Source organism: Rissa tridactyla, chromosome 9, assembly GCF_028500815.1.
Source record: "Rissa tridactyla isolate bRisTri1 chromosome 9, bRisTri1.patW.cur.20221130, whole genome shotgun sequence".
NCBI lineage: Eukaryota > Metazoa > Chordata > Aves > Charadriiformes > Laridae > Rissa > Rissa tridactyla.
This window is the reverse complement of record NC_071474.1, coordinates 10,179,277-10,205,804: the sequence shown is the minus strand read 5'-3', so window position 1 is coordinate 10,205,804 and position 26,528 is coordinate 10,179,277. Positions and strand designations below refer to the sequence as shown.

General features: G+C 45.1%; 2 protein-coding genes across 3 annotated transcripts in view; both read right to left on the bottom strand.

Annotated features, from left to right (window-relative positions):
• LOC128914925 (cell surface hyaluronidase-like) overlaps nt 1–26,528 on the bottom strand; it is a 58,244-nt gene that overhangs the window by 23,624 nt on the left and 8,092 nt on the right. The window contains exons 6-19 of the mRNA XM_054214642.1: nt 25,840–26,401; nt 25,420–25,589; nt 24,918–25,106; nt 24,392–24,561; nt 23,332–23,541; nt 19,328–19,533; nt 17,658–17,727; nt 16,874–17,002; nt 15,830–15,915; nt 14,337–14,468; nt 14,181–14,216; nt 13,192–13,344; nt 10,915–11,092; nt 5,397–5,612 (exon numbers count right to left, since the gene is read on the bottom strand). Of these exons, the coding sequence (XP_054070617.1) occupies nt 5,397–5,612; nt 10,915–11,092; nt 13,192–13,344; nt 14,181–14,216; nt 14,337–14,468; nt 15,830–15,915; nt 16,874–17,002; nt 17,658–17,727; nt 19,328–19,533; nt 23,332–23,541; nt 24,392–24,561; nt 24,918–25,106; nt 25,420–25,589; nt 25,840–26,401 (2,507 nt within the window). The remainder of the gene's footprint in view (nt 1–5,396; nt 5,613–10,914; nt 11,093–13,191; nt 13,345–14,180; nt 14,217–14,336; nt 14,469–15,829; nt 15,916–16,873; nt 17,003–17,657; nt 17,728–19,327; nt 19,534–23,331; nt 23,542–24,391; nt 24,562–24,917; nt 25,107–25,419; nt 25,590–25,839; nt 26,402–26,528) is intronic.
• The window catches only part of CEMIP (cell migration inducing hyaluronidase 1), a 114,516-nt gene that overhangs the window by 87,107 nt on the left and 881 nt on the right, over nt 1–26,528 (bottom strand). The window lies entirely within an intron of this gene.

Below are 26,528 nucleotides of genomic sequence, written 5' to 3'. Positions count from 1 at the left end.
ATCTAGTGGACCTTGCAAAATGTTTATCACTAAAGGAGGTCACAGTAGGTAAATGCCCTGATCAAGCAATCTAGATCCTACACAAAGAGACTCTTTTGCCCACATGGACCATCGCTAAGTCAACAGGACTCTGGACTGGGAGCAAGGACTGGCTGAGATGTTTCCTGCAGCAACTGGGCTCATCTCTGGAACGACTGTCCTGGTGGCTTGGTCCTTCTTGAGCACACCAAGCTGCACAGAAAGCAGCACCCTACATTTTCCCATTCATCCTCTGGGCCTCAATTGGGGGAACAAGGGACAAGAGAGGAATCCAATCCCAGAAGAGTCATCCACCAAAAGGCTGCTTTTAATTCCCAATGAGATGAATGAAGTAAAAAGAACCCTTTGAGCTCCACTGGCCCCAAGTAGGTGACACATCAGCCACTGTCCTAGCGCAGTGTTCTCAGGATGTCACAATGCAGCCTCTTTCTTCCTCAGCCTTTACTCTGTGACATGTTTACTCACTTGAACTGAACTGGAAAAAATTTATCACTTTTCTTCCTTGTATCTAACCTTTGCAGGGGTAAACACTTGTGAATAGGAGTGAAAAGGAGGGTAACAAGAGAATTTTTTTCTACAATGAAAAATACATCTTCCTTAGCAACACCTCCATAACTTTTGGTTAGCTCTATCAAAATATTTAAGAGAAGAAAGTGGGTCATAAAGATACTTTAAAATATGAGAAGTGGTGACAGCTTAATGTAGTATGAGAAGAAGAGCTAGTTAAAACGTTATAAAGCACGAGCCTTCCACTTGCCTGGATGGTTTAATGGACATAGTTGTCATTTTAGCTGCTAACACTTCATGCTAAAAAGATGTGTCAGATTTCCCTGTGCTTACATGGCAATTTTCCCAAGTAGATTGTGAAACTGAGAAGATAAGTTCTTTTACAATTCATGGGGGATCTGCCATTCAACTGGATAGCGAGTATGAAGATAAGCAACACGCAAAGCATCGGAACAGAAAATCTTGGTTTCTGAGAAAAGGTTTGCTTGCTTTCTAGTTTCTTTAACGTGGCTTTTGTCCTGCTTGTGCTGTCAGCTGTCAAACTGGGGCAAAATACCTTAAAAATGAGACGCTCAAAACATACCTTCTCCCCTTCTGGTTGTTTGACTGTTCAACAAAGGTTAATTTCCCAGGGCAATACATTTCTCTATGAAATTTTCCAAGTGAAGACTTTTAAATTATTTTGGAAAGAAAAAGATATGTATCTTTCTTTCTCTAAGACATGCTAGGATGTCACTGACTACTTTGATTTTTCCATTGGTGTACACCAGGGATCAAAATTGGACCTCTTTGTCCAAACGTGGACACCAGTAGCTGAAAAATATCTTGCGGGCTTTTCCTTCTTCCCAGGCTGTGAGGTGCTGACAGTCCTTCAGCACTGCAGGTACCCTGGGATTGTACAGTTTTGCCTGTGGTTAGAAAAGCACCGCTCGCTACCCACTGCATCTCTTGCTTCACGTTTAGAAGCGTTAGTACCAAAACCAGCTACACAGGCACTGAAAACACAGTACCAGCTGCAGGTGTACAACTTGGAGATGCAGGATCAGTGCAATTGCAAACATTCACTGCAAGAACAGAATTACTAGAAGTGGAATAATTTCTCTTTCAGCCGCCTGCAGTAAGGTAGTGACGAAGCGACCTGGTGAAAAACCAAGAGCATTTCCTAAAGTGTTTTATAAGAGCAAGGCATCCATTTTTTGTTAATTCAAAACTGACAGTAATTTAGCTATGTGGCAGTCACGACTGTCTAACACCTTTTTTTAAGCTTATAAAAGAAAATAGCACGTAGTGCCAAAAACTCTGCTTATTTTAATGAAGACTAATACCAAAAAAGAGAAGTTTCACCGCCGCTCCTGGTGAGTTGCTGTGAAGTCTGCAAGGAAGCAGTAAGTGCACAGCTTCAGCTGCCCAGTGGGAGCCCAGGCACTTGTCTTACCATTTATATAAAAATCAGAAATGGTTGAGGAATCTCATTTACATTTTAACAAGTAATGAAGGCGTTGAGGAGTCTCCAGTTCAGTACATTTGGAAATCTTACCCACCTACATGGCAAGAACTACAGGACGAGCCTCTCCCTACATTTTTCTTTTATTACTGGCCTCTGCAACAGCTGAAAGTCAGGTTGATGGGACAGTGGGGACCTCAGCACCCTGCTGACGGAGTCCGAGTGACTCACAGAGATTGCCAGAAGATGTGGTGCTGCCAACTCTTGTGATTTCCCTGTGAGTCTCCCTCTATTTAGTGGTCTTCCTCAACGCCTCACTTTATTTACATTCCAACATGAGACTTTTGGTCATCATTTAAAAGAAAAGGGGTTGGTCTTGTTTGGGCAACACCAACCCTACAGGCTTCAGAATCAAATGGGGAGGACAAAAAGACCTGATACTTCTTGCATGTGTAAATTTCGTCATTTTAAGCTGGTTCCAGAACCCTTTTTTGGTACTGAAAGGCAACATTGGAGCCAAAGCACGAGGCATTTCTTAGTGCTCCCTACTGAAGGAAGTTCTCGGACACCACGTGGGGAAGGTGGCATGATGCTTCTCGGAGACGGTGAGAAGGAAGGACCATGAACAAACCATAGGAAGGTGGGAATGTCAACCTGAGTTGCCAGATTAAAACGCCCTCCGGAAAGTCTGTCCCCAGGATTTTGTGGAACTGGATATGCTGCCAGAGGAATAGGTTTTCCCCAGGCATTTCCTTTCCTGGGGAAATTACACCCAGGAGAAGATGAGCATGAAAAGTGAATGAAAGAAACCAAGCAAAAAGGAATTAACTGAACTCTAGACACTTTCCTCAAAAAGGATTTGCCTGCAATATTAGCTGAAGGACTTGGATCTCATTTTTCCACACCAAGGAGCCCATCCCTAGGCTGACTATCTTGGGCCCAGTTCAGCAGTAACACGAGAGTCACTATTTCCTTGAACTGAAAGGACATTTTCACCTGCTTGTGCTAGGGAAGAATAAAAGTTCTTCTCTACCAGAGCTGCATGGAAAGGAAAAGAAAAACAGATTTTGTAATAGAGTTGCTAAGATCAAATAAACCATCTTTCTCCATAATTGGATTCACTCTTTTAGGCTTTTGATCTAAAATATGACACTCAGAATTTAGCACACAAACAAATCATTGGTTTGTCGAGGTGCTGAGAACCAGGGTTGAGCTGAAATACTCCAACATATATACCCTCCAAATTAAATCAAACACTGCTGCACGGGACCAATTTCTTCTACCCTGCACATATATATATTTCCCTACCCAAAACCCATAAAATGAAGCATTTAATATGAGCTTTACTCATCCTGCTGGATGCTGATTAGTTGAAAAATGTTGGTAAGTAACGGATCCCAGAGAAGCAAATGTTTATGCTTGCCTAAACCTAGCCAAGGAAATTTTCTATGGTGGAAAAACCGCCTCACCACATAGAGTGCCATAACTGGGAGGGTATTAATAGAAATAAAAATATAAATGCCTGCTTGTTTACAGTTCTGAATTTAACTGTTCGGTTGCCAGAGCAGAGAATATAATTTCTCTAGAGACACAGAGCAGAATGTAAGTGCCAAGCACTTGGGAGTGTTTCACAGGAGCCCAATCCTGCTTCTGCCGAGTCAATGGCAAACCAGGGGATGCAAGGCCAGTGTCTAGACACTGAAATAGCAACTCCTGCTCTCTGCTGTGCAGCTAAAGCAAATGCACATACTTTTTTTTTTTTTAGCTTAAAGAGACGTGCATAATCTGGATTTGACTGTGCAAATATTATGTAGGCATAGAGGTCTCAAAGATAATTGCACACCTGAAAGTTTCTTGGAGAAAGGGGAGCAGACCGTTGTGTCTGACCACCCAAAGTGCAAGCCCATGCTTTACTACACATCAGAGAAGCCACAGAGAAACTGCCTTCAGAAATCTCCCAATGTGGAAAATCCGTGAGTCCACGTTTGAAACCCGTATGAGGTGCAAACGTAGGAAATCAGGCTCTCTTAATCCCCATGCTCACAAAATTGCATGTTACAAAGGGAAACCTGACAGCCTGCTCCTGTTGGGGCAATTTTAATGCTGCCCTGTCTTCGGTGACTTCAGGCAGAGTTTCCTCCTGGGCCACAACTACTGATGGCTGGGCAATGCCTACTGACTCCCAATGGGGCAAGAGTCTGCAGCATGCTCCCAAGTGCACCGAAGACTCTTAATACATAAATAAATAACACCTGCTGTACCTCACAAACTTTGATCTCATTCTAAGATCACTTCGTATTCCATTCTTGCCTTTCCTATCCAGCAGTGCACCCCACTGCAGTCTTTATTTGACAGTGCAGGGCTGTTCCCAGGGGTCAGGAGAACATAATGGTCCCTCTAAAAGCCACATCTTGTGCGAGGGCTCCCAGTACCCACTCTCCAACCTCACACCACGTGGTGCTGTGTGCGCCCTCCAGACACAGTCTTAATATTTGGCTTGTTCAACACAAGTAGAGAGGAGACCTGTCAGGATGTCCAAGTAACTGGAGTTTTAAAACAGGCCTGGATATCTTTTTTGTAAATATGGTAATATCCTTTAGAAGTGGAGGAGCAAGGAGAGCTGTCTGCAGTATCTTACAGATGACTGTGAAAGCTGTGGTGAGTCACGTATTTACAGTATGCTCTATCCACACATAAAGGCCTTGTTGAAATTTGAGCAACATAGAAAGAACCACAATCTGATTCTGAGGTCATATTTTCCCTCCATCTACAATCTCCTCCCCCTTTCTTTCCCTACTGAAAGGTTACCTGGGATTTGTAGCCTTTTCTACCAAAGTTGTTGCCATCTCAGCTAAGGTCTCTAACTCAAGTGTGCTATAGAAAACTGCGATGAAGGTTAAAGACCACCCTGACCTAAGACTGACCATCCCTTAGACAGTGATTTCTGCATGGGAAATAAGAAAGAAGTGTGAGTTTGTGTCTCAACCACCCATTTCACCATCCTGAACGCAGTGGGACGTGTCAGAGGAGTAACATCTTCCGTTACTGAAATTTGAAACCAGACTTATCCACCAGAGCCCCATGATAGAGTGGACAAACGCCTGGAAGCAAGAACTAGAAAACACCAGACTTTCCCCAACTCAATTTCAACTTGCAGCTTCTTGTGGGCAATGGGAAGAGACGGGGCTCCTTACAGCCATGGGCTGCAGGCAGCGGCACAACAGGAGCTTTACCAAGCCCTTGGAATTAGGCAGGTAACACCGAGAGGAGTAAAATTATACCCAATTTATTATTCACCTCTTATCTTATGGAGTGTTGAGTAGGTTTCACTCCATCACCCCCTCAGAGTGAGTGAGACACCCCCCCAACACGCCCAGCCATGCTGCCTGCAGACACCCCCCGTTACCTGTGCGAATTTCCCGGTACACATCACCCCGTTCCAGCGCGGGACGGTGAGACACCCGGGATGACGCAGCAAGTAGTTGTCCGCTCTGCCTATGAAAGTGTCTGGATAGCCTGTCACCGAGCCGTCCAGGTCATGGAAGACAGACATTTTGTCACCATCATTATCATTGTTTCCGAACCACTCTCCCGATCTGCCAAAAAACACTTTGAGTCCAACCTAGCAGGAGAAAATAAGAAGAAAAATGACTGCTTAGCTCCAAGGAAGGACTTGGGTTTGCGGTGTTTTTTACAGCCAAAGCAGTGATACGGTTAGGACTAGAAAGCTCTATTGTCTGAGGAAAGAATTTTGTTTTGCCTTATCTATTTAGAAAAATTTCCAGCTGTATTGGTTTTCCCCCTCGTTTCTTAATCCCAGGAGATATTTTCACAAAAATTAGACTTTCAGTTCTTTGAAATGCACTCTCATAACCATGTATTCCTTGTAATTACACAGCAATAAATCGTGCGGTGGCAAAAGGAAGAGGATGACTCAAAGGGTAGGGAAGTACTGGAAGATTATGACATTTACTGAGGAATATCACAGCTGTGATCAAGAAACAGAAATTACTAGATATTGGGTGAATTTTCTCATATATTTGCAATGGCTGTTCTAGAGGGTTCTGAGAGTGCCATTTTTTCCTAATTGTTCCCCTAAAACCTTATAAAACTCATAAAAGCGACAGCGATTCTCAGACTTGGCTCTCGTGCACGTTCTAATATATCCCCTGAAGATTTTTTTTTTTAGGAAAGAGAAGTAGCAGGAAGCAGCATTATCCGCATTACGCGCAGCTCTGTTTTCAAGATTTTTCATCAGCTAAGCAAAAGAATCTGTCCTGATATGAAAATCCAGCAAAACAAGGAAACTGCAGATGTTCGGCAAAAAGGCATGGAACATTTTAATGTCTGCAGAGAAAATTATTACAGTGTGTGACGATTAAGTTCTGAAGTAATCAAGAAAATAATTACTCCAGGTCAAGCACACTGAATGAATCCTGCAGCAACGTGTATAAAAGCAGACGGCATAAATAGCGGCTGGATCGCGCCGACTCAAAGGACTGTAATTTGTTTCATTTAGCCCAACTAATTTTAATTGGACTGTGCACATGAGTAAGAATTAGGGTCAGCAGGATTAGGCTGCAAGTTTACTAAGGGCTTTAAAGGCTTTATTTTAACAATAATAAACAGTTTAGGAGAATAGGAGGGTCATTGTGATTCTGAGTTAGATGGAAAGTCCCATCGCCTTAAAAAGGATGACCACTGCAGCAAGAACTACTTGCAGAATAAAAGTCTTTATTCCTTCAAAATTAAATTACAGCCTAGAACCATTTTTCTGCCACCTTCTTTTCTAAGTATGAGTCCCATAAACAAATACCCGCAGCAGTCTCATTTAAAGGAGGCTCAAACACATGGAAATTTAATGTGTATTTTTGAGCGTTTTAAAACCTTTTCTTGCTGCACCGCAGGAAATTTTTGCCCAAAGGGCTACTTGGCAAAGTAGAAGGATCCCAAAAGCTGGGGGTTTTTTCTTTCTTTCTTTCTTTTCAATTTATAAAAGAGGAGATATTAAAAAAATGTAAACACTGTGCTGCAGCTCAAAGCTCCGTTGTAAATACTTTGCGACAGAGCACTTCTGGGGTTGCATATGGGAACGGGCACTTCGCCGGGGAGGCAGAACAAAGTCAGCTGTACTTCAAAACAAACCAAGGCACAGCCAGCGCAGCTTACATTAGTCACTCTCAGTCTTTCCACCCAGCAGCAGACAGGTTTGGTGCTAACGCTAATCTGGTCTCTAACATCCTCCTCTGAAAAAAGTCTGAAAGTCAGCAATGAAATGGAAATGTTAATGAGCAGTGTCGCTTCTTTTATAAGTCTCAAGGTTACCTTACTTTTGTACGCTGAGGGATAGGGGTGCCCCGGGTTCGCAGCTACAGCTATGGCAACATATATTTTCTTCTAATTGAATACACATGAACAGAGAAAAGACTCAGCTGGTCAGGTACGTCCATGCGGAGCTAGGAGGGAGCTAGAAGAGGGTGCAGAGACAGGTCATGTCTAGCTACCACACTACTATTCAGACACGTAATTTTCATTAGGTGTGGACTACCTGGGAGTGATATGGTAGAAAGGTTACTTGAATTACCTGTCTGAAGCCTGACAGGGGGACTTGACAGATGATGGTTATGTGAGTACGTAATCTCTTAGGAACGTGCTAACTCAACCTGTCCAAAGGCAGCACACCAAACCCAGCTGCAGACAAGTCCTGAAGACTGCAGTGGAAAACACTTTCTATATTAAAAATTGATAATACACTAGAAAACATCATATTAACTTGCAACCTTTTCTAAAATTCAAGTATTGGCACAAGCTGCCAAAAAAGCGCCATATCACTGTTATCATTTTAAGGAAACCACTTTCAACCAGTGTAAATCTTCCTCTGTTTTACCACCCCAGGACTCTGCCCTCGTTAGCACGGCTTTTACTCCGATGGAGTGATGCAAGCCCTCATCCTGCAAGTTGCCGTTGGTCAGGACTCTCTTTGGGTTTGGGGTTTTTTTGTTGCCCTCTTTTTCAGGGGACAACAGACTTGCACTTTAGCTCAGTGTCTGCTTTTCTTTTTCCCATCGTGAAGTGTTTGCAAATTTCTGCTTTGACGCAGAAACCCCACGCTAAGACAACACAGGCTGAATATAGTAAAGACAACATTAGGAAGCGCCATCTCTTAGCTAGGCAAGACTGCAATCCCATGGGAGTCTCTAGACCGCAGCCAGGAGCCAGTTCTGGCTCCTCTGAGCTCTTCTGAGGACCACAAACCCACCCGACACGGACCGCTGGGATTTCATTGGCACAAGGGATTTCAGAGATGCCATAGTGTTGGCACAGCTAGGAGCAGAATAGGCTTGAATCCACCCTAAGCTCCTGGCTGCAGCAAAAAAAATAACCAGAGGGTCTATTAGCAATGGATATGAACTGGGAAAGTTTGTGAGTCTTCTGCACCTGCTGGAGGTGGCCTTGGATCATGGGAGCCCAAAAGGGCACGTACAACCTCTTGCTCCTCACCTCACTCTACAGGAGCTGTGCATCAAAAAGGGAGAGGGATGAATGGGTTGCTATTTTATGACTTAAAAGAGACATGTGAGGTCTTCTTAAGAAATGCCGCACAAGTGTCCTTTTCGGGCATGGCTCTGTTCTGGGCTGGGGCCCTCTCCTTTGGGTTCTCCAAGTCCCACTGACTGACAGTAACCAGGTCTACAGGAGACCACAACCATCCGTCATGCCCTCGGCTGGGTTAAGACCAACTACCACTTCCACTGCTTCGAAATAACTTTTAAAAAGCACCCTTTTTAAAAACAAACAAACAAACAAACAAAATAGCTATATCAATATCAATAATGTTGCTATTGATAAATGCACAGATATATTAATATGTGAGATTTAGGTTTGATAACAGAAAGGCAACTAGAATATGTTTTGTGCAGCATCATGTTTAGGTCTTCTGTTCTACTTGACTGTTACTTTTATGCTGGAATTAAACAAGACCTGACTGGCTTTATTATTTTGTTGTCTAACCAATCTGCTGATTAGTCTGATTAATTATACAACTATTCCTTCAGCATGACTAATAGTTTTGTCATCACTATACAACTTGCAGTAACGTTTAATTTCTTCTTAAAACACAACTGTAAAATGATTGTCCTTCAGGGAATTAGTACTTAGCTACCCTTTAAAAAGTAATAAAATGAAGCCTGGAGATGGAAAATTAATTAAAGCGGTCTGCAGGCTCTATCTTAACTAGTCAAAGACATATTGTCCCATATAGCAATTAGCAACAAAACAATAAACTAATCGTGGTCCTTCAAGTCTGAAATCGGATTTAGCACATCTGGGTTCAATCCAGACAAAATAGAACCAAAGTGAAAAGTGCTGGGATGCAGGTGGTTACGAACATAAATGGTTTTTAAGTTGGCAAAACACCAACTTCAGAAATGGGTATTTCTTGGAAATGTACATGCAAGAACTAGTTATTGGGATAATGTCATTAGTTTTTTCGGAATAAGCTGACAGTGTATTATTTTAATTTGCTTTGCAGAAGTATTTAGTAAGCCTTCTGACCATTTTTACCTTGAAAACCTCAGATCTTAAAGGCATTGCAGTACTAAACTGCCTCTCAGATGAAAAATGCTGGGATATTTAACAGGCTCATTGGCCTCAAACGGTGCAACTGTACTAAAGAGCTGCATTTTCAGCCATTCAGGAGGTAATCATCCCCTCTGCTAACGTGCACAGATAGCATCTGTCTGAAACCATTCTGTTGGACAGAGTCCTACACCGGTTACTGGAGGAAAATTTCCACTCTCTTCCAGTCCACCAATCGAACTTTTTCCATCGTACATTTTTCTCTAAGATCCCCTCCCTGGTTCCAGGTTGATTTTCTCATTCATATTCCCCATGATCATCTTATAACCGTTTCCCCAAGGGAGGACATAAAGCAGGTATGGCAAATTAGCCTTTATTCGTGTTCCAAAGCTCCCTAAAGCATCTAAGGTAACGAAGATATCTTTACTGAAATGCACTGTGTTTTCCTTAGAGGAGCAGTCAAGTGTCTGCAATCAACGTCATCCTTTCGTGAAATACCCTCCTGTTGTTGGTCTAAAGTGTACCAGAGAGGGGACAGACAAACTAACTGCTTGCCAGAGAGAGTGATATTGGTCAAGCCCAGAGCAATGGAAATTTTTCTCAAGAAAAAATCCAAACCTCAAGCCGAAGTTACTACAGTTCATGAACATCCTAACAAGCATGAACCTTGTTTGAAAAAAGCTAAGGAGTAGTTGTGATCCCTGGGAGTGTGCCAGGTGGAATCTATCATTTCCCAAGCCAAGCACGCGGGGTCACGATCCCTGCAGGAATCCAGGACAGGGACAGGAATTGCTCAGCATCCTACAGCTCCTGTCAAGGCAGAGATAGAGAGCCCCATTCTGCTGTCACTGCTCAAGGGAAGTCCCTGTTGTGCTCAACAGGAATTTCAATGCTGACGCCAGAAACTGGGCCATGCATTTGCTTATTTCTGTGTAAGAATTGTTTTGCAGCTTACTGCCTCCTGACATCTCATTTGTGGTCTCCTCAACCTCTGAGGCCAGGTCGTCACCAGGTCCTCAGCATGTGGAAGCTGGTAATGCTGCACCAGCTGAGACTCATGTTCTGGATTTTCTGGTTACAAGAAATCTTCATCTAACACAGATTTTTTTTAACGTATGTCTGCCCAGGCATAAGATACCTTCACACTTCACTGGCTTATAAATAGCCTTCGTTAAAAAAAAAAAAAAAGAAAAAAGTTGCCAAACGAATCAATGGTATGCAGTATGCACCAATGTAACATGCATCACTACCTGGAAATTCCTGCCCTAGGATAAATCTCTCACCGCTTCTAAAAACTTCAAAAACTTGCACATCTAACAGCATGCATTCCTGCTTTTCTTACTCACACTTTTCTCCATCAGGATCTGTGACACGTTATTCTGGGGGCTTATCTGCCAGGAGTTTTTCATGAAGAACCCAATGGCACTTGAGTATCTGTCAACAGTCGGGGTGAACTTCTTGAAAGTGCATTTTGCCATCCTGACAGGCCCATCATAAATCTGGAATCCACGTATAGGGAATGTCCTGTGAGATTTAAGAACAAATACAGTCCTGCATTAAAAGTTTGGGCAAACCCTGAGTCTTCTCCTAAAGTCGCAGAATCACGGAATCACGGAATCACGGAATCACGGAATCACGGAATCTTCAGAGTTGGAAGGGACCTCTAGAGATCATCTAGTCCAACTCCCCTGCTAGAGCAGGATTGCCTAAAGCACATCCCTCAGGGCTGCATCCAGGCGGGTCTTGAAAATCTCCAGAGAAGGGGACTCCACCACCTGCCTGGGCAGCCTGTTCCAGTGCTCTGAAAGATATTAACAAGATATCAGAAAGATATTAACAAGTAGTTAAACCACCTTTCCTTTCCCAAAACTGGGATCTGGACTCTCATCACACAGTTAATGAAAGATGAAACTCCGCCGAACATCCTCTACAGGATAAGGTTCAAGAGCCAAAAGAAAGGACTCGTAAGCTTGCCTAAGGCTTGTAAGCTGGGCTAACGCAGTTCAAAACCCTTGTCCCCAGCCACCCAGGGTTCATCACCACAAGGAAGACCCAAAGGGTTGTGTGGCAGCACAGCCATCCGGTTCCCTTTTCCAGGGTGGAAGGGTTTCTCACAAAAACATCAGCATGATTGAAAAAACATCAGTCAGACTCCCTGGAGGCAAGTGTCTCCTTGGAAGCAGGTACCAAATGGTGCAGCACAGTTTCTTCTCTCCCTACAAGCCATGTCACGGGAGATCCCTAAGATCTAGTCCACAGCATTTCATACAGGAAAGCAATTCCTGCAGCATCAGTCCATGGACATGTTGTCAAGACATGTCAGAGTTGAAGGAGACGCCACTGGAGTCACAGGTAAGGACCTGTGCCTTCCATGGTTTGTTTTGAGAAGGTGCCAAGTTTTGCTTGTCCCTCGTAGCGTTTAATTAGAAGGTGGCCTGCAGCGGCTTCGTAGATGGTAATGAAGCTGGCTAGTAGTAGCATGGAAGGGTAGGTCAATGCTTACTGAATCCAGAAAGGGTTGCTCAGGCATGGAAGCCACAAAGTGGACATCACATGGGCACACGGGTTCTCTCCAGCCTGGGGGTCACTGAGATGCAGATTCCCCCCGAGCCCTGATGTTTTTTATTGCTGGTTGGCTCCAGAGATCCAGAAACACTTTGCCTATTGGAAACACCAGGCACAAACAGTGTTTCTTGACCAAATAATTCTTCTTCAATTTCCAGAGCTGTTATCGCAGTAGTTTGATCTGGTACAACCCCACATCCCATTTTGCACTAAGGTGTAATGAAAGGACGGATATGAGACATTTTGGCATACTTCTTTCCAAGAGCACATTGCTTAAGAATATCGCAGATGATTAGACCTTGTTTGAACTGCAAAGGAGCTTTTTCTGCAATTGCAATTAAAATAACAACACTGATAATAACTGAGGATAGCTCTGATTAATCTTACTGCCCTACACAGATCCCATTCCTGTGTCACTTATGGGTGAGACATGTATAGTCGGGGCTGTGTGCAGGGCATGTCTGCTGAGTACTGCTTATTCCTTAATTTTATATTCCTCGTAGAGGGGTTAATGATGGTTAGCATCACCAAAAACATACGTTAGGGTAGAATTTAGGCTTGGGGAAGCCACACCTTGCTATGGGGATGTGGGTAGGCACTGCGGTTGCTCGGCAGGAGCAATCAAATATTTGCTATCAAAATAGACAATAACATACAGGTATTGAAAGAGAAATAAGATGCAATAATGAAAAATGGTTTCTCCTTTGTCAAACTGGCCATGTTTGCCCAGCTATGCTGGCAGGAGGGACGGTGGCATGGCGGATGGGAGCTGCGCCACCAAAGCGCTACAACAAAAGCCACTTGGTATCTTTCAGATTCTCTAATCCGTTCTCCAGCAACTAATAAATTAAGCAGAAAATTAAATCAAACACATCCAGTCAAGAATGCTCTCAAGCTGTTGGCTTGAAGAGTGAGTTTATTCGGATGCTTATTGTTTCTGGCCTGTACAATAATTTAAACACCTGTTATAAATTACTTGTTGGTAGTCACGTTCATTCCTGAGGCTTTTCTTCTAACTTATGCTAACACCAAGAAGAAATGGCAGAAGAATAACTCACTTGTTTCTGGGCAGTGTTCTGTATTCTCCATTTGCCCCTTTTCCCCAGTAGCTGTTTTGGCCTCCCTGGGAGCCAAAGTTGCTGCTTTCTCCAACAAAAACGGAGCGTGTAACCTCCAGGCTGGAGCCTTCGTCTGTCGGGAAAGTTCCATCGCTACAAGCAAAGAAACACCAGGTAACTGTGCAGCACAGCGCAACCGATTAATTAACACTTTTTAATTACACCACAGACACATTAGAATTTCTTTCTTAATTTGGAAAAAAAGTGCACGCGGTGGTATAACAGCCTGCTCTTAAAATCTCTTTGGAAACCAGCAAGTTAGTGCTGGGGTAGCTTAGTGCTCGGGCGTCACTAATACAGGTAACTCAGTCAGGGTAAGCTCAACCATATATATATATGTATGTATATAAAAATAAACGCTGTATACTGAGTTCCTTTATAAATTTTTGGCTACATCCCTGAAGCAAGAACCAAATATCACTGATTCTCATTGCCTGCAGTGGGCTTCGGCTATGGCTTATTTTTGCAGGTCTTTTGCAAGAGGGGTCGAGACGAGAGCAGCAGGAGCATGGCAGACACCAGCAGAAGAGGCAGGAGACCTGCTGTGCCACCACGTGGGACCATCCCAGCCGCCCTGCGCCAGCAGCACGTGAGCTATGGGCAATGCTGGTCCACTGGGCTAGAGCAGAAGAAAAGTCTCCCCGAATGCAGAACCAGATGTTTAGTCTACTGGTTCAGCACCTACCGTCCAAAAGGAAATATTCAGCAATTATGATGTATTCCCCAGACACGCTGAGGCAAAGAGAATGAAAGGCTAAATTGCCCCTTGTATTAACGGCTGTGCAGGCAAGACTTGATGTGGTCTGGGAGGGAAACGTGAGGTTTTCTCATGTCTTACAGGAATTACCAGGGGAGTGTCTCGGCTTCCATTCTTGAGCCTCTCACATTGGGGGAAAAAAACTGGAAGGAGGTCGATTTTAAGAAATTACCTTGCCAGAGTGAGTCCAATTCCATTGTCTGAAAACCTGGGACAGAAGAAACACAACGGTGTAAATGAGGAGGAATGTCTGCAGTGAATTTGGCCTACAGACCTATTTATGTCTGCAGCGAGGGGAGTGATATAACACGTAATTACAGTAACCTACCCCGAGTTGCGGAAAATAATGTCGCCGCCCCTGGCCCAGGCCCCATGGTCATTATTTTTAAAAGCAATAAGACCATCAATCACGGCAGGAACTCGCGGCTTTTCAGGATCAGCATCTTGATGTGGGCGAAACCTGAAGCAAGGAGCTTAGTTAATGGGGCACAAGAGACATAGGAACCGACCTCAGACAGGGGAGGTTGTGCCTCACAGACCTCGTTTGGCTTCTAAATATCATCATGATGGGCCTAAAGAGGTGATACGCCCTGGATGAGAGTCAGGCTATTAGCTTGATTTCATCTCTGTGCTTTGGTACAAAGCAGAAAACAATAACCATTCATAACAGTGAAATTCTGGCCCCAGTGAAATCAACAGGAGATTTCTCACTAGACTTCAGTGGGCCTACTGCTACTCCTTAATTTGATTCAGTGTGATTTAGAGGCACAGAAAACATTTTTCCCCAGTCCCTTGGGTCCTTTTGTAATTGTCCTTACAAGGCCCATTGAGAATCCCTGGATTGATGCTAGAAAATCAATTAGGTGCTTTCAAGAATCTCATTCCGCAAAGATAAGGGAGTAATTGGAGCTGCTTTCCCCGCATGTACAGACCAGACCTCCATATGCCTCTGTCTCTGCTGAAAGAGAAGCTGTCATATGAAAAAAGGATTTGCCCTGGGAACCGGGTGCTTCTCAATTACTATTCAGTTACTAGTGGTGTGGCTATTTCTTGCCACACTGGCTGTTAATGGGATATTTGTGCCGTGTTTGGAAAACAATTGCTTTTTCTGAGTCTACCCTCACCTCCTACTTCTTCCAGCCGATGTACTAAGGGAGGTGCCCCTTCAGTGCCAAGGGGGTGACCTTGGCAGGGAAGTCTCACAAAGGGACGCAAAGTCCCCCTTTCCTTCCAGCCATATGGGAGCATTATATGTGGCATTGATAGGATATGATGGAGGACGAAAAAACTCAAGGTTTCACCAGGAGCTGATTTCTGACACATCCTTCTCACATAAACCCATCAGGCTGCAGTGAGTGGGAAAATGGCCTTGATTTATCTGCTTCCACTCCGCGAAAGGAAGCTCAGATATTTTAAAGCAGCTGACAGAAAGCTTTGAGGCTACTTTATTTTCCTCATTAATCCAAGAGCAGTCTCAGCAGGCTCTTACATCATTTTTCAGATGTACAGTCCTCTAAGTAATTAATAAGAAATGCTGGAGTTTACAAACCCGCTAATGGATCTGGATCCCCTTTCACGTGCTTCACTGCTTAGTCCTCATAACCCCAAGTGCACGTGTATCGCGTTTGATCAGCAATAACACAAACAATTCAGTGCACAGCTATGCAGTATTTCCCTCTGCACATCAGAGATAGCTTGTGGGTGTTTTTTTTTTTCAGATGCTCCAGCCATAATGAGACATTAATGATCTGCTAAATACAATGCAGAAGCCAAGAAGCAACGCAACTATCCAAAATACTTAGCCATACAGCGTGCGCTTACCTGGCATTATCGACAGTGAGATACTCTCTGGGATCTTCAGCGCTGGCTCTCGTTGTCTTTACTCCTTTTCCAATAAACAAACCAGCCTGAAAATGCACCCGACTCCAATTATTTTAACAGAGACCAGAGATCCCAGACTTTTATCAATGGACGCGGGCAGCCAGTGCGTGCAGGCACAGCGAGCGCCTGCAGCCTGGGCTTTCTCTTCCCTTTCGGCATCCCTAGGCTCAGCGTGACATTAGCAGAGGCTGAAGCCAGGACAGAGCCTGCCCTGCCATGTGTTATGCATCAGCACCTTGGGCTGCCTCCTGACCCAGAGCAAGGCACCGAACTCCCGCTCTCCCTCTCTCCCTCGCGGAAAGCAATAAGGGACTCTGCCAAGCTCTTGATAACTTTTTGGAAAAAGAGCGCTGTTAAGGAGTAAGGCTTTAAATAAAGAGTGACGAGTCCCCCGACAGTCAAAAGAGAACATGAGCTGCTGTAGCCAAGTTAAAGACTTTGGGCTAGAGCAGCAGTTGTCATGGACTGAGATGTAAAATATGCAAGGCACAGAGAACAAGCACTGATTTCAATCTAGAATCCTGAGAAATAAGTTAAAAATACTTTTTATAGCTTACAGGTTATGTTTTCATGTCAACAGTATATTTGGAGGAAAGTGTTTTTCTTGGAATTACCCTCAGTTTTCAAAGGTGATGAGCCGGCCCTGGCACAAACAACTCATCCCCCCATATCCTTGCGCCACTGCGGCCAACAGCAGTGCTCAGTGTCCTGCTTGTCATTCCTTAAATCTCACTTAGTAGTAGGTGTATCTATGGCCTGGGCACATCCCCTCTAACACGTGCTGAAATGGGAGCCCCCATTCTGCTCAGCTCCCTCTTTAACCATTAGAAAGATAATCATCCCCAAATTTTGATTTTCTCTTGATACAGTGTCAAAAGACCGTTATCAAAGCGTGAGATACCCACGATTTCAGAGCACCACACACAGCCAGCCCCACGCCATGCTATTATATTGGTAGTAACATATAAAAATCATCCAACGTGCCTTGAAATTGGAGTGGACTCTGTTGTTGTAAAATACTCCCAAGGGGGTATGTTCAGCCTGTCCCTCTGGATATTGCCCCTCGGACTGTCCAGTTGGAACCCGGTGGAAGATGTACCATATCCCGACATCCTAAAGGAGAAAGGGAGGTCCAAGAAACAGGATACTTACAATTAATAGCACAATTTATCTCGGGGACTTAGGGTTTCCCACTGTGCTGGCCAGATTCCTAACCTGAGCCTGCCAAACACATGCAGGTCCCAGGGGACACACACCAGCCCAAACTCTTACACCTCCCGACTTATCCTTTGGCATGCACAATGGGCCCCAAGGCACGCACACACTGCTTTTAGAAATGCATATATTGTGGGTGAAATTCAGGTGGTTTATTAGAAAACACGGCCTTCTCTATACAGGCACATTAGACACAAACATGACTTGGGTAAACATCAGAGATAATAACAAGGAGAGAGTATGTATTTATATATACAAATATAAAACTTTATTGTGCATTTAACTATTAACTACTAATAAAAATCAACGTTGGCTAAGAGGCACCACACACCATTTCCAGCCACAGTTGCAAGAGAAATCAGTCTCGGCAATACCAGTGTGAGAACTGTAGGCAAAAACTTGTTCTTAACAGAGACAAAGGTTGCCAAAATACATATCTAAATGTTACGATGGCTTACGAAAAATTCATTGCCCTCACACTGGTGACATCAATAATAGTCGAACATATGGGAACTGGATGCAAAGCACAGCTCTTGCTGTGAAATGGTTTTACCTGAGCACCAGCTGCTGCATTCTCTATTAAGTTGTTGTTCGGATTTGCAATCCAGAATGTGCTGACAGCCCTGAAAAAAATCAAAATCAAAATGATCCTAAGCAGTTACCAAACAGGAAGGGATACATTTTCATAGCACTGCGCTGGACTTGAGCCACAACTCTCCTATTGACTTTAAAACTCCACACAACCTTTTAATGATACTCTTTAAGGAAAAGAAACCATCTAGTGATGTCAGACGTGCTCATTTATGGAGCCACATGCTGAACCTATTGTAAATTATATGAGACCGTTAACACAAAATCCATGCTCTGTTAAAGGCAGCTTAAGGAAACCCGATGTCACTTTTTTTTTTAAAAAAAGTTAGGCAGCTTTGGAAAAATACCTGAAAAGTGAACTTCTGGTTTGTTTTTTGGAACTTCAGGGGCAGTGGCAGGAGGTATGGGAATCTCTATGGATTTTTGAAGCTTCAACGTGGAAAACAAAACAACTGGCCTTGCAAGCCACAAATGGCTCATTAAGCAGGAGATTAAGGAGATATTATTTTGACGTCTGTTCAAATAAGGAGTTTCTGCTTTAGAGGGAAGATCAGTAGTGGCACAAACAGAAGCCAGATATAGCTATGAAAATATCATCTGTTGTCTTACTTCATTTGATAACATCTTTTGCAGTAATAAAGACCACACGTAAAAACACTGTAAATCTTTTCTCATTACCCTACCAATTAATTTGATCATTCTAAGCAGAAAATCTCAATAATTTTTTAGCCACCTTAACAATTACATTGTCAAGCACCCACACTCCTTTGGATTAACAGAACTGCTAAATCGGCACAAAATAAATCTGTATTAACCATATAGGCAACCTTAGCATTTCAACGATAACTGTAATTAATCTGTAGGTTTATTTACACAAATTTAAATATATAGGGTTTGGCCACTGGATCCTTTTCCAGAAAACATGAAAATAGAAATTTCCTTGCCTAAACTATGCTCTTGCTTGCAAATCGTAGCCAGTCAAGTGCCTGCGTCCCCCCAGGTGCCCATGTCACAGCTAATCAGTCTCCAAAATAGAGGCTAACTTGGGTCAGCTATAGCAGGATATTGTTTATTGTTAAATGATGCTCACCGTAGTTTACGCTAATCTCTACATTCTCGCTAAATCTCCTGATGTGTTCTAGATATTCATCCACTCACATACTATTGACCAATTTACTCTAGATGCTCCGGCCCCAATTCAACCTTGGGGAAATACGGCAAAAACTCACTTTGTAGTGATATTTTTGCCAGCCTACACCAGGGCTGAAGCAGCTTGCATTTATCGGCCAGATCTCATGGAGCTTTCAACGTAAAAAGAAATAAAAATTGAAAGGGGTTCAGAAACGAGCAAAGTGCTCTAACATATTTGCAATTCTCAGGAAACAGTAGCAGGAATAACCAGCAGCAAATATTCCTTACTTAGGATTCATGCAGGTGTTAACACATATCTTCACATGCAAAACATGGTCAAGTAGCTAAATTATCTTAAAATGAGAAATGGTAGAAAAAGCCACAATTTTTCATTTAATATCAAATGGCACTTTTCAAAAGTTTCACCACAGCATTCTTTGGGACCCGGCTATAAAGAGCAACGTAAGTTCGAAGCCTGACTCCAGCTCCCAGAGCACTTACATGCAGTCGGTGCTCGGCACAGGAACGTAGTTCCCATAGACGTGGCTGCGGATGGCAAGGCACATGGCCTCATTGCGATCCGAAGGCAAGATCGTTCCTGACCTCGTGAGGAGGCCCAAGTTGTGATAAAACGTATTGCGTTGCTCCGTCCCGTCTTCGAGGAAGAAGCAGTGCCCCAGAGTGTCATAGCCAATGGTGTCTTTTACCTGGAAAAAAGTATAGAGGCCATAGATGGCAATGCTGACAGCAGTAGGGACTATAAGTGACGTGCTTTGCTTATCAATAAGTTGCCGAAATGCTGATGGAGTGGTTTTGCCACCCCTCTGCTCGGCGAGCAGTGCCTCCGTAGGCGCCCGTCCTGGAGTAACTCAAACTACGTGCGGTTTGCATAACTGGGGGCTGATCTTCTTAGACAGCAAAACTGATGTTAAAATTACTCCGAGGAAGGTCGCATGCATAATTAAAGGAAAATTGCAAAATACTGGATTTAAGACTGCCCTCAGCTCTAGGAGAGAACATTCGATTCAGTGTCGAGGAGTAAATATCTGCGTAAAGATAAGCGCGTCTCGCATGATAAAGAGTTAGCCTGGTTAATCCAGAAATTTTCATGACCGCAACACTTCCCAAATAAAATCAGAAATTCTTTAAAATGCATCATGTGAAGTAATTTATGTTAACGAGGTTTCTGTTCTTGCTCCTCCACTCAGAAGGTGCAGGGCCACATCACTCCTGTAATGATCAGCTTGGGCAGAGATGGTATTTCACACTTTCAGCCTATTTAAGATTAACTGACATGCACGGGGATATTGCGTTAAACCCTAATTTGACCAAGAGGACTTAGCACAAGCCTCCTTTGATGTACAGTCTTACGAAGACAAATTCAGAAATCCTTCTTTTAAATGTAAATACTAAATCAGGTTAGTTAAAATACCAGCTATTTGTTACTAAATCTTATGGAAACCTAACTTTGTAGTCCAGTGATCCCTGTCAGCGTATTTATTCACTCTTCAGGCATACGAAATTCCTGTTGACGTCAGGGGTATGTCCGTGTAAGACTGCAAGATTAACTGATATTAACCTACTTGGTTATTTCCGTATACAGAGGGACACTTGAACCAAATTCATTTCAGATTCATATCCTGTGCTTTCCCCTTAATGGGCTGGAACCGTGCATAACATCTGGAGTCACGAGCAGTATAGTCCCCATAGGTAGATCCCTACTGGATTTCATTGTTTCCCTGGCAGTCACCCCTCAGACTTCTCACCTGCTGCTCTTGTTTCTGCCCTAATGAGGCGTTCAAGAAAGAGTTAAAAATAAAGCACAACACAAGCAGGTACCCAACTCCTACCCGATACAGCTTTGGAAAGCCACCCAGACCCTGCAGGCAGGTGCAGTAGCTCGGGTGAGCTATAAGGAGGGTAACAGAGAACCCACGTGCAGCGACACGGAACACATCCCTACCAGCTGAGTCTTGGAAATACAGATAGGAAATGGATTTAGATAAAAATGCAAGTGTCCTTGCCAGCCTGCTAAGAACAGTAAGCCTGGCTACTTCTATCCTTCCAAATGACGGGCAGAAGCTGCGCTAAGGAGGCCATGGGAGACTATTTTTGGAAAGAAACTGCAACAGCAAACCGCCTGCTGTTTTAAACGGCATTTCAATTGTAGAGTTTCAGTCTTCTGAATTTAGCTGAAGTTCGGCTAATCTGTGCTTCAGACAGCTGTGTTAAAAACCAGCCTTCTATCCAAAACCAGATTTTAGCTTTAATTCATGTGATTTGTCACAGCTTCAGAAACACGTGGCAGCCCAGAAAACTTAAGTACACGAAACTATATTGATTGCCCTCTCCTAGCCAAAAATAACATAATATATGGGTCGCTTACATTTGCACTGACGGATAAGGGTCCGTGCCATTAGATCACAACCCCAATCACTGAGCAGTTCTGGCATGTCACAGATAGAAACTAAAAGCTTGGGAAGGAGAGCCCACCTGCGGCACGGCAACAGCGGCGTGTTACTGTACGTGTCAGCATGAAACACTGCCCACCGCGCAGGCGACAGCCCCGCCGCTGGGCCCGACACCTGCTGATGAAGGTGCCTCCAAACACCGAATTATATATAGCTCAGCAACACAATATAAGTGACCTTTATGCGCTGCAACGTTAGACACGAAGCTACAGTGGTCTGTGTGTGCCAGGGCAGCAGCGGCATGTCGCAGCCTGCTTCCCAGCCACGGCGGGTCGCCCAAGCTGTGCGTGCCACCGGCTCGCAAAGCAGCACAAGGCTGGCACACGGGAAGAGCAGACGGAAGAAGGGCCTTGCAGACAGCGCCACATGGCCCGGACACAGCAAGGCACAAACCACCGCACTCCTGCAACGTACTTCTACAATTACATCCTCTAAACCCTCGAAACAGGAGAGGGAAAAACCACCCATCTGATTTATTCTGCCTCAAGGGATGAAGTTTCATAACCCGATGCTAAAAGAGGGAGCCATCCACGTTATTTAACTGCCTTGCGCTGACACACACGCTCTTCTCTGGAACTGTAAATTATTTTTATTTATTCTTAATGCAGGGCTTTTTATTACATTTTAATCATTCTTTATCTTAATGACTGTATCGAAACCACACAATGCTTCTGCAGAATCACATATTTAACCTTTGCTATAAAATCTGTTCACCGATTCATGGACTCAAAGCCCTCAGCAGCCAGATGCCGGGGGGGAGGTGGATCCCACCCTTGGATTCTTGATTTCACAACTAGTGCATCCCACGCATCCAGATAAACCCTTGACAACCTCACTTCTGAGAAAGAGCAAGAGCATACACCATTCTTCTCAGGACCAATATTAACATAAGGCTTAATTTTTCACCCCGGGCAGGTTCCTTCAATTCCAGAGGTTTAATACCAACAAGAAGAAAAAGCAAGTTAAACCATATCTGCACATACCGGGCAAGTCTCCTACCACCTAATGGCTCTGTACACAAAAGCAGGCTCTACAGCCAGAGCAAATCATGTATATGAGAAGGCAGTGAGAAATTTTAAGTCATCTGGACAATACAAATCCAGCTTAGGGTACATGAAAAGTACTCCCAGTTGTGCAAGCCCAACATCACGTTTTTGTGAACGCATCCTTTTGGGGGAAGCCCTTCACACAAGAGGCCCAGCGGAGCGCAGCTAGGTTGTGTCTTACACAGCTTTATGCCCAGGGTTGATAAAAAGTTGTCAGGGCAAAGGCGGGAGGTGACGGGTAGTTCAGGGAGTGTCTCTGCCTGAGCGCACATCGGGTGGATGAGGAAATGCCCACGGACACCAAAACACCGTTCAGGGTCCTGCAGAGCACACAGCAATTGGACGTGTCAGGACTGGAGCAGGAATCTGTCTTTTTCCAGCTGGGACACGTATGGCTTTTTTGTGGTTTGGGGTTTTTTTTGGTTTTTTTTTACGTTCCTCTCCACAACGCCCTTGTGAGGATCTAGGTCAAAGCCAAGTTCCTGAGGGCTTTTCTGGCACCGAAGCAGACATTTGGGTCTGTCCCTCTCATATTTCACTCCCTTTGTCATGTGAATATTTTGGGATATATTTCACATTGCCCTGACTTGAACAACCCCTGTCTTTTTTATCTCCTCTGCAAATTAAAGGTCCATTGTTTCAGTCAGGTCCAGTAAAGGTCCATTGTTTTCCTTTTAAAAGAAAGTTCCTATTATCACAAACTGTCCAGAATAACCATGGCAAAGCTACCACTGTATCTGATCACACCACTACTAATATTAATTAGGCAATACTAAGAAGCTGAAACTCCTTTCAAAGAGCTGCATTACCAGAGCAATGGTCCTAACCTGAACACCAGTCAAATGAAGTTGACAAGTCAGGACATTTCTTGGGGAAAAGATGCCTTCTTTCAACATTCTGCTTTCTCTTTGCATCACAAATGGCTCTTACTGTTTAGCAGTGCCTAAGCAAAGAAATTAACTTGGTACTAATAAAATATGTCTCCTACCAGAAGGCCATGAGTTCCATGTATGGCAACACACCTAGAGAAGCAGTGGTGGATAGCCAGGTTATCGAGGTAGGTCGGGCGTTCGTAGCCTCCTCTCTCATCCACATCCTCAGCCAGGTGAAAATGCACAGGGTAACTGCCCAGGATCTGCTGCCCCATGTTTTTTAATTCCACTCCTGACATGTGAACAGAGCGAAAATTCCTTAGGATCTGTTGAGACAAACATAGAACCAAATAAGGCATTACAATATAAACACATGCAAAAAGAAAAACGCTTTTTTTTTTTTTTCTTCTTCTTTCTCTCATTAGGCAATACGTTTGCAGAGTGAGCCAGGGCCTGATCCCAGAAGGAAGCGTCAGCTCCCTGCTCTGAGTCACGGCAGCGCAGCACCTGCAGAGCACACCAACGGGCACGGGGCTGCCACGTACAGCTGCCAAACACCCTGCGCGGCATTTTGCAACAGCTGTGTGTGACACGGCTATGGGTAAGGTCCTCCTGTCAGCTACATTTGCCACCAGGCTCTGTTTCCTGGCAACTTTACCTCTGTCAAATGATTTCAGGCAAGACCTGCACAGCTCCCCGATTTCCACCAACTGGTAGAGGAATTATTCTACACAGAGCCCCTGGAACAGCAAGACTTTGCACGTCCACCAAGAACATGTGGGACAACCAAGAGGAGGCAAAGCACAACAGGGTGAGACCCAGCGCTTCTCTGAGCCATGAAGGGAGCAGGGTTGCTCTGCAGGAAGCACAATTTCTTCAGCAACATCTCACAAACTGTGTCACTTCACACTGACCCTACTGACAGCGATGCCACTAAAGAATCCCCTCTAACCCAGGGAAGGGTACGGTTTTGCACACGCGGTGACCAAAACGGCATAGCCTCATCGCAAGTCTAGTCTTGCAAAACAGGCCAACAAACGTTTCCCTCCTTTACAGACAAGTATACCTTTTTTTCCCACAAGCAATGGTAGTTTCGTGCATTATATTGCTTGTTTACACACCAGGAAAGGAACGATTTGAAACCACCTAGAGGCATATGCGTTAAAAATCACTCACTTTAATATGTCCTCCAAATGTGTCAAAGGAGAAAAACTGACATTGATTTTGTCCATAACAGGAGTCTTCCATTTCTCCTTGAATAAGTATATTTCTTGTCAGAAGACCAACCTCTGCCCTCATATCGACGCCATCTATGACTTCTCCAATATGAAGATAAAGTGGGCTGCCTGTGAAAATCAGAAACCTCTTCATTCAGGGCGAGCACAGCATCTTCATCATGGTATTGTTCTAAGCAAGCACTTGCCTTTCATTTAAGCAATCACAAAGTCTGGGGACATGCCCAGTTGTCAGTATTTGATCCCAGAGGAGATCAGCACTTCCCCTAGCTTTGACAAGGAACTACTGCCTTCGGTCAAACTTCAAAGTCCCAATATAATACTGGGGCTTTCAGCTCTCATATGACAAGCATCCATGTGTTTATGGCACAAAAACTAGCTAAAAAGACAAGTAAATGTAGAACAATAGAGACAAGAAAATATAAATATTTACCACAAATGAGTGGCTTAAAAAAATTACTTCATACCGTCGATTTTCACTTGATTACTTTTACATTCAGGGCAAGGAAGGAGATTAAACTCTTCAGCCTGATGCATAGAATAATCAGTACTGGCAACGACGATCCGGTCACCAGGTAACCAACTTGTAACCTCATCCACCAAATGAAGAATTATTCCTTTGGACACTTCCACTTTAAATCCATTATGAGGCACTCCTGAAAAATGAAGCAGTCAATTATTTTTACAGTTGTGCATGACAAAACGATGCAACCAGCCAAAGAGCATATCGGGTTAGTTTTTACCTAAATAACTGTGTGTGATAGAAGTGCTCTAGCTGTTAAATATGTCAGTGCCATCTCCTTGTGGGCAGCTAAAACGTTACTTTGTGAGAGCAATGCCGTTAGTGTGATCACCGTCCATATGAGAAAAGACCACGGTATTATTGTCATTGCACTGTTCAGATTCCCAGCGGCCAGAAAAAGCAGAGCAAAGCAACAGAAGACAAGCGATTGTTGGGGAAGACTAAACCTTTTATCCATCCACTGAAAGCGGTAACAGTAAAACGGGTGCCGTCGTAGGTAAGGAAATCTCTTCGGGCTACGGCTAACCCCGTTGTTCCATTCCCGTGATAATCCCGCTTCTCTTCCGCTGTGGACCCCTGATCCCCTCCGAGGATCCCCACCAGCGCCCAGGGCTGCCTGGAGGAGACGGGGAAGGAGCAAAGCAAGTGACGTCCCCAACCCTCCATCCCCTAAACAGCTCGGGCAGGAGGGAACGACCCTCCCCCGGCCGGGGTTGCCCCCCGGGCCCGGCCGAGCCCCCGCTCTCTCCGCTCCGTCGGGGCGAGCCCCGGGCGGGCGCGGCGGCGCGGCGGAGCTGTCCATGGTGGCGCGGCGGGACCGCCCCCGGCCCCCCCCAGCCCCCGCCCCGCACCGCCTCCCGCCTCACCTGTAGCCCAGGCGGGCGATGAACCTGCTGCCCAGGCGGTCCCGCAGCAGCAGCCGCGTCTCCAGCGTGAGGCTGCGGGCGGCAGAGTCCCCCACGGCGGCCGCCACCAGCCTGCCGGCGGGCTGGAGGGCCAGGAAGGCTAGCAGCCGCCGGCACTCGCCGGGCTGCAGGTGGGTGTCGAAGCGCCCCGCCGCCACAACCCGCCCCGTACCGGCGTCCAGGATGCGGAGGTTGAGCCCGCGGCTGCCCCACCGCTTCTCGGAGGAGTAAGGGCCGTGGCGGAGCCCGCCGGGGTGGAGGGTCTTGTCCAGGAGGGTCCAGGAGCGGGGCCGCCGGCCGTGAAGCTCCAGCACGCCGCCGCCACCCACGCCCACGAACTTCTGCCCGAAGCCCTCCACTGCCGCCCCCTCGGCGGCTCGCCCGTACAGCGAGATGGTGGCCCGCGAGCCGTAGGGGCAGCGCTCCGAGCCGATGTGCAGCTCCCCGCCGTCGTGGATGAGGATGTAGCGGGCCCGCAGGGTGATGGGCGGCCCGTGGGGGCGGTCGGCGAACACCAGCCTCCCTGGCGAGCGAAGGGAGAGGAGCAGGACTGGGGGCGAGCACCGCCGGGGGCGGGAGGTGCCACCCAGCCGGGCCGCCCCCCGCAGCGTCCGGGCTCCGGGAGCAGCCGGCGGCCCCGGGAAGGGATG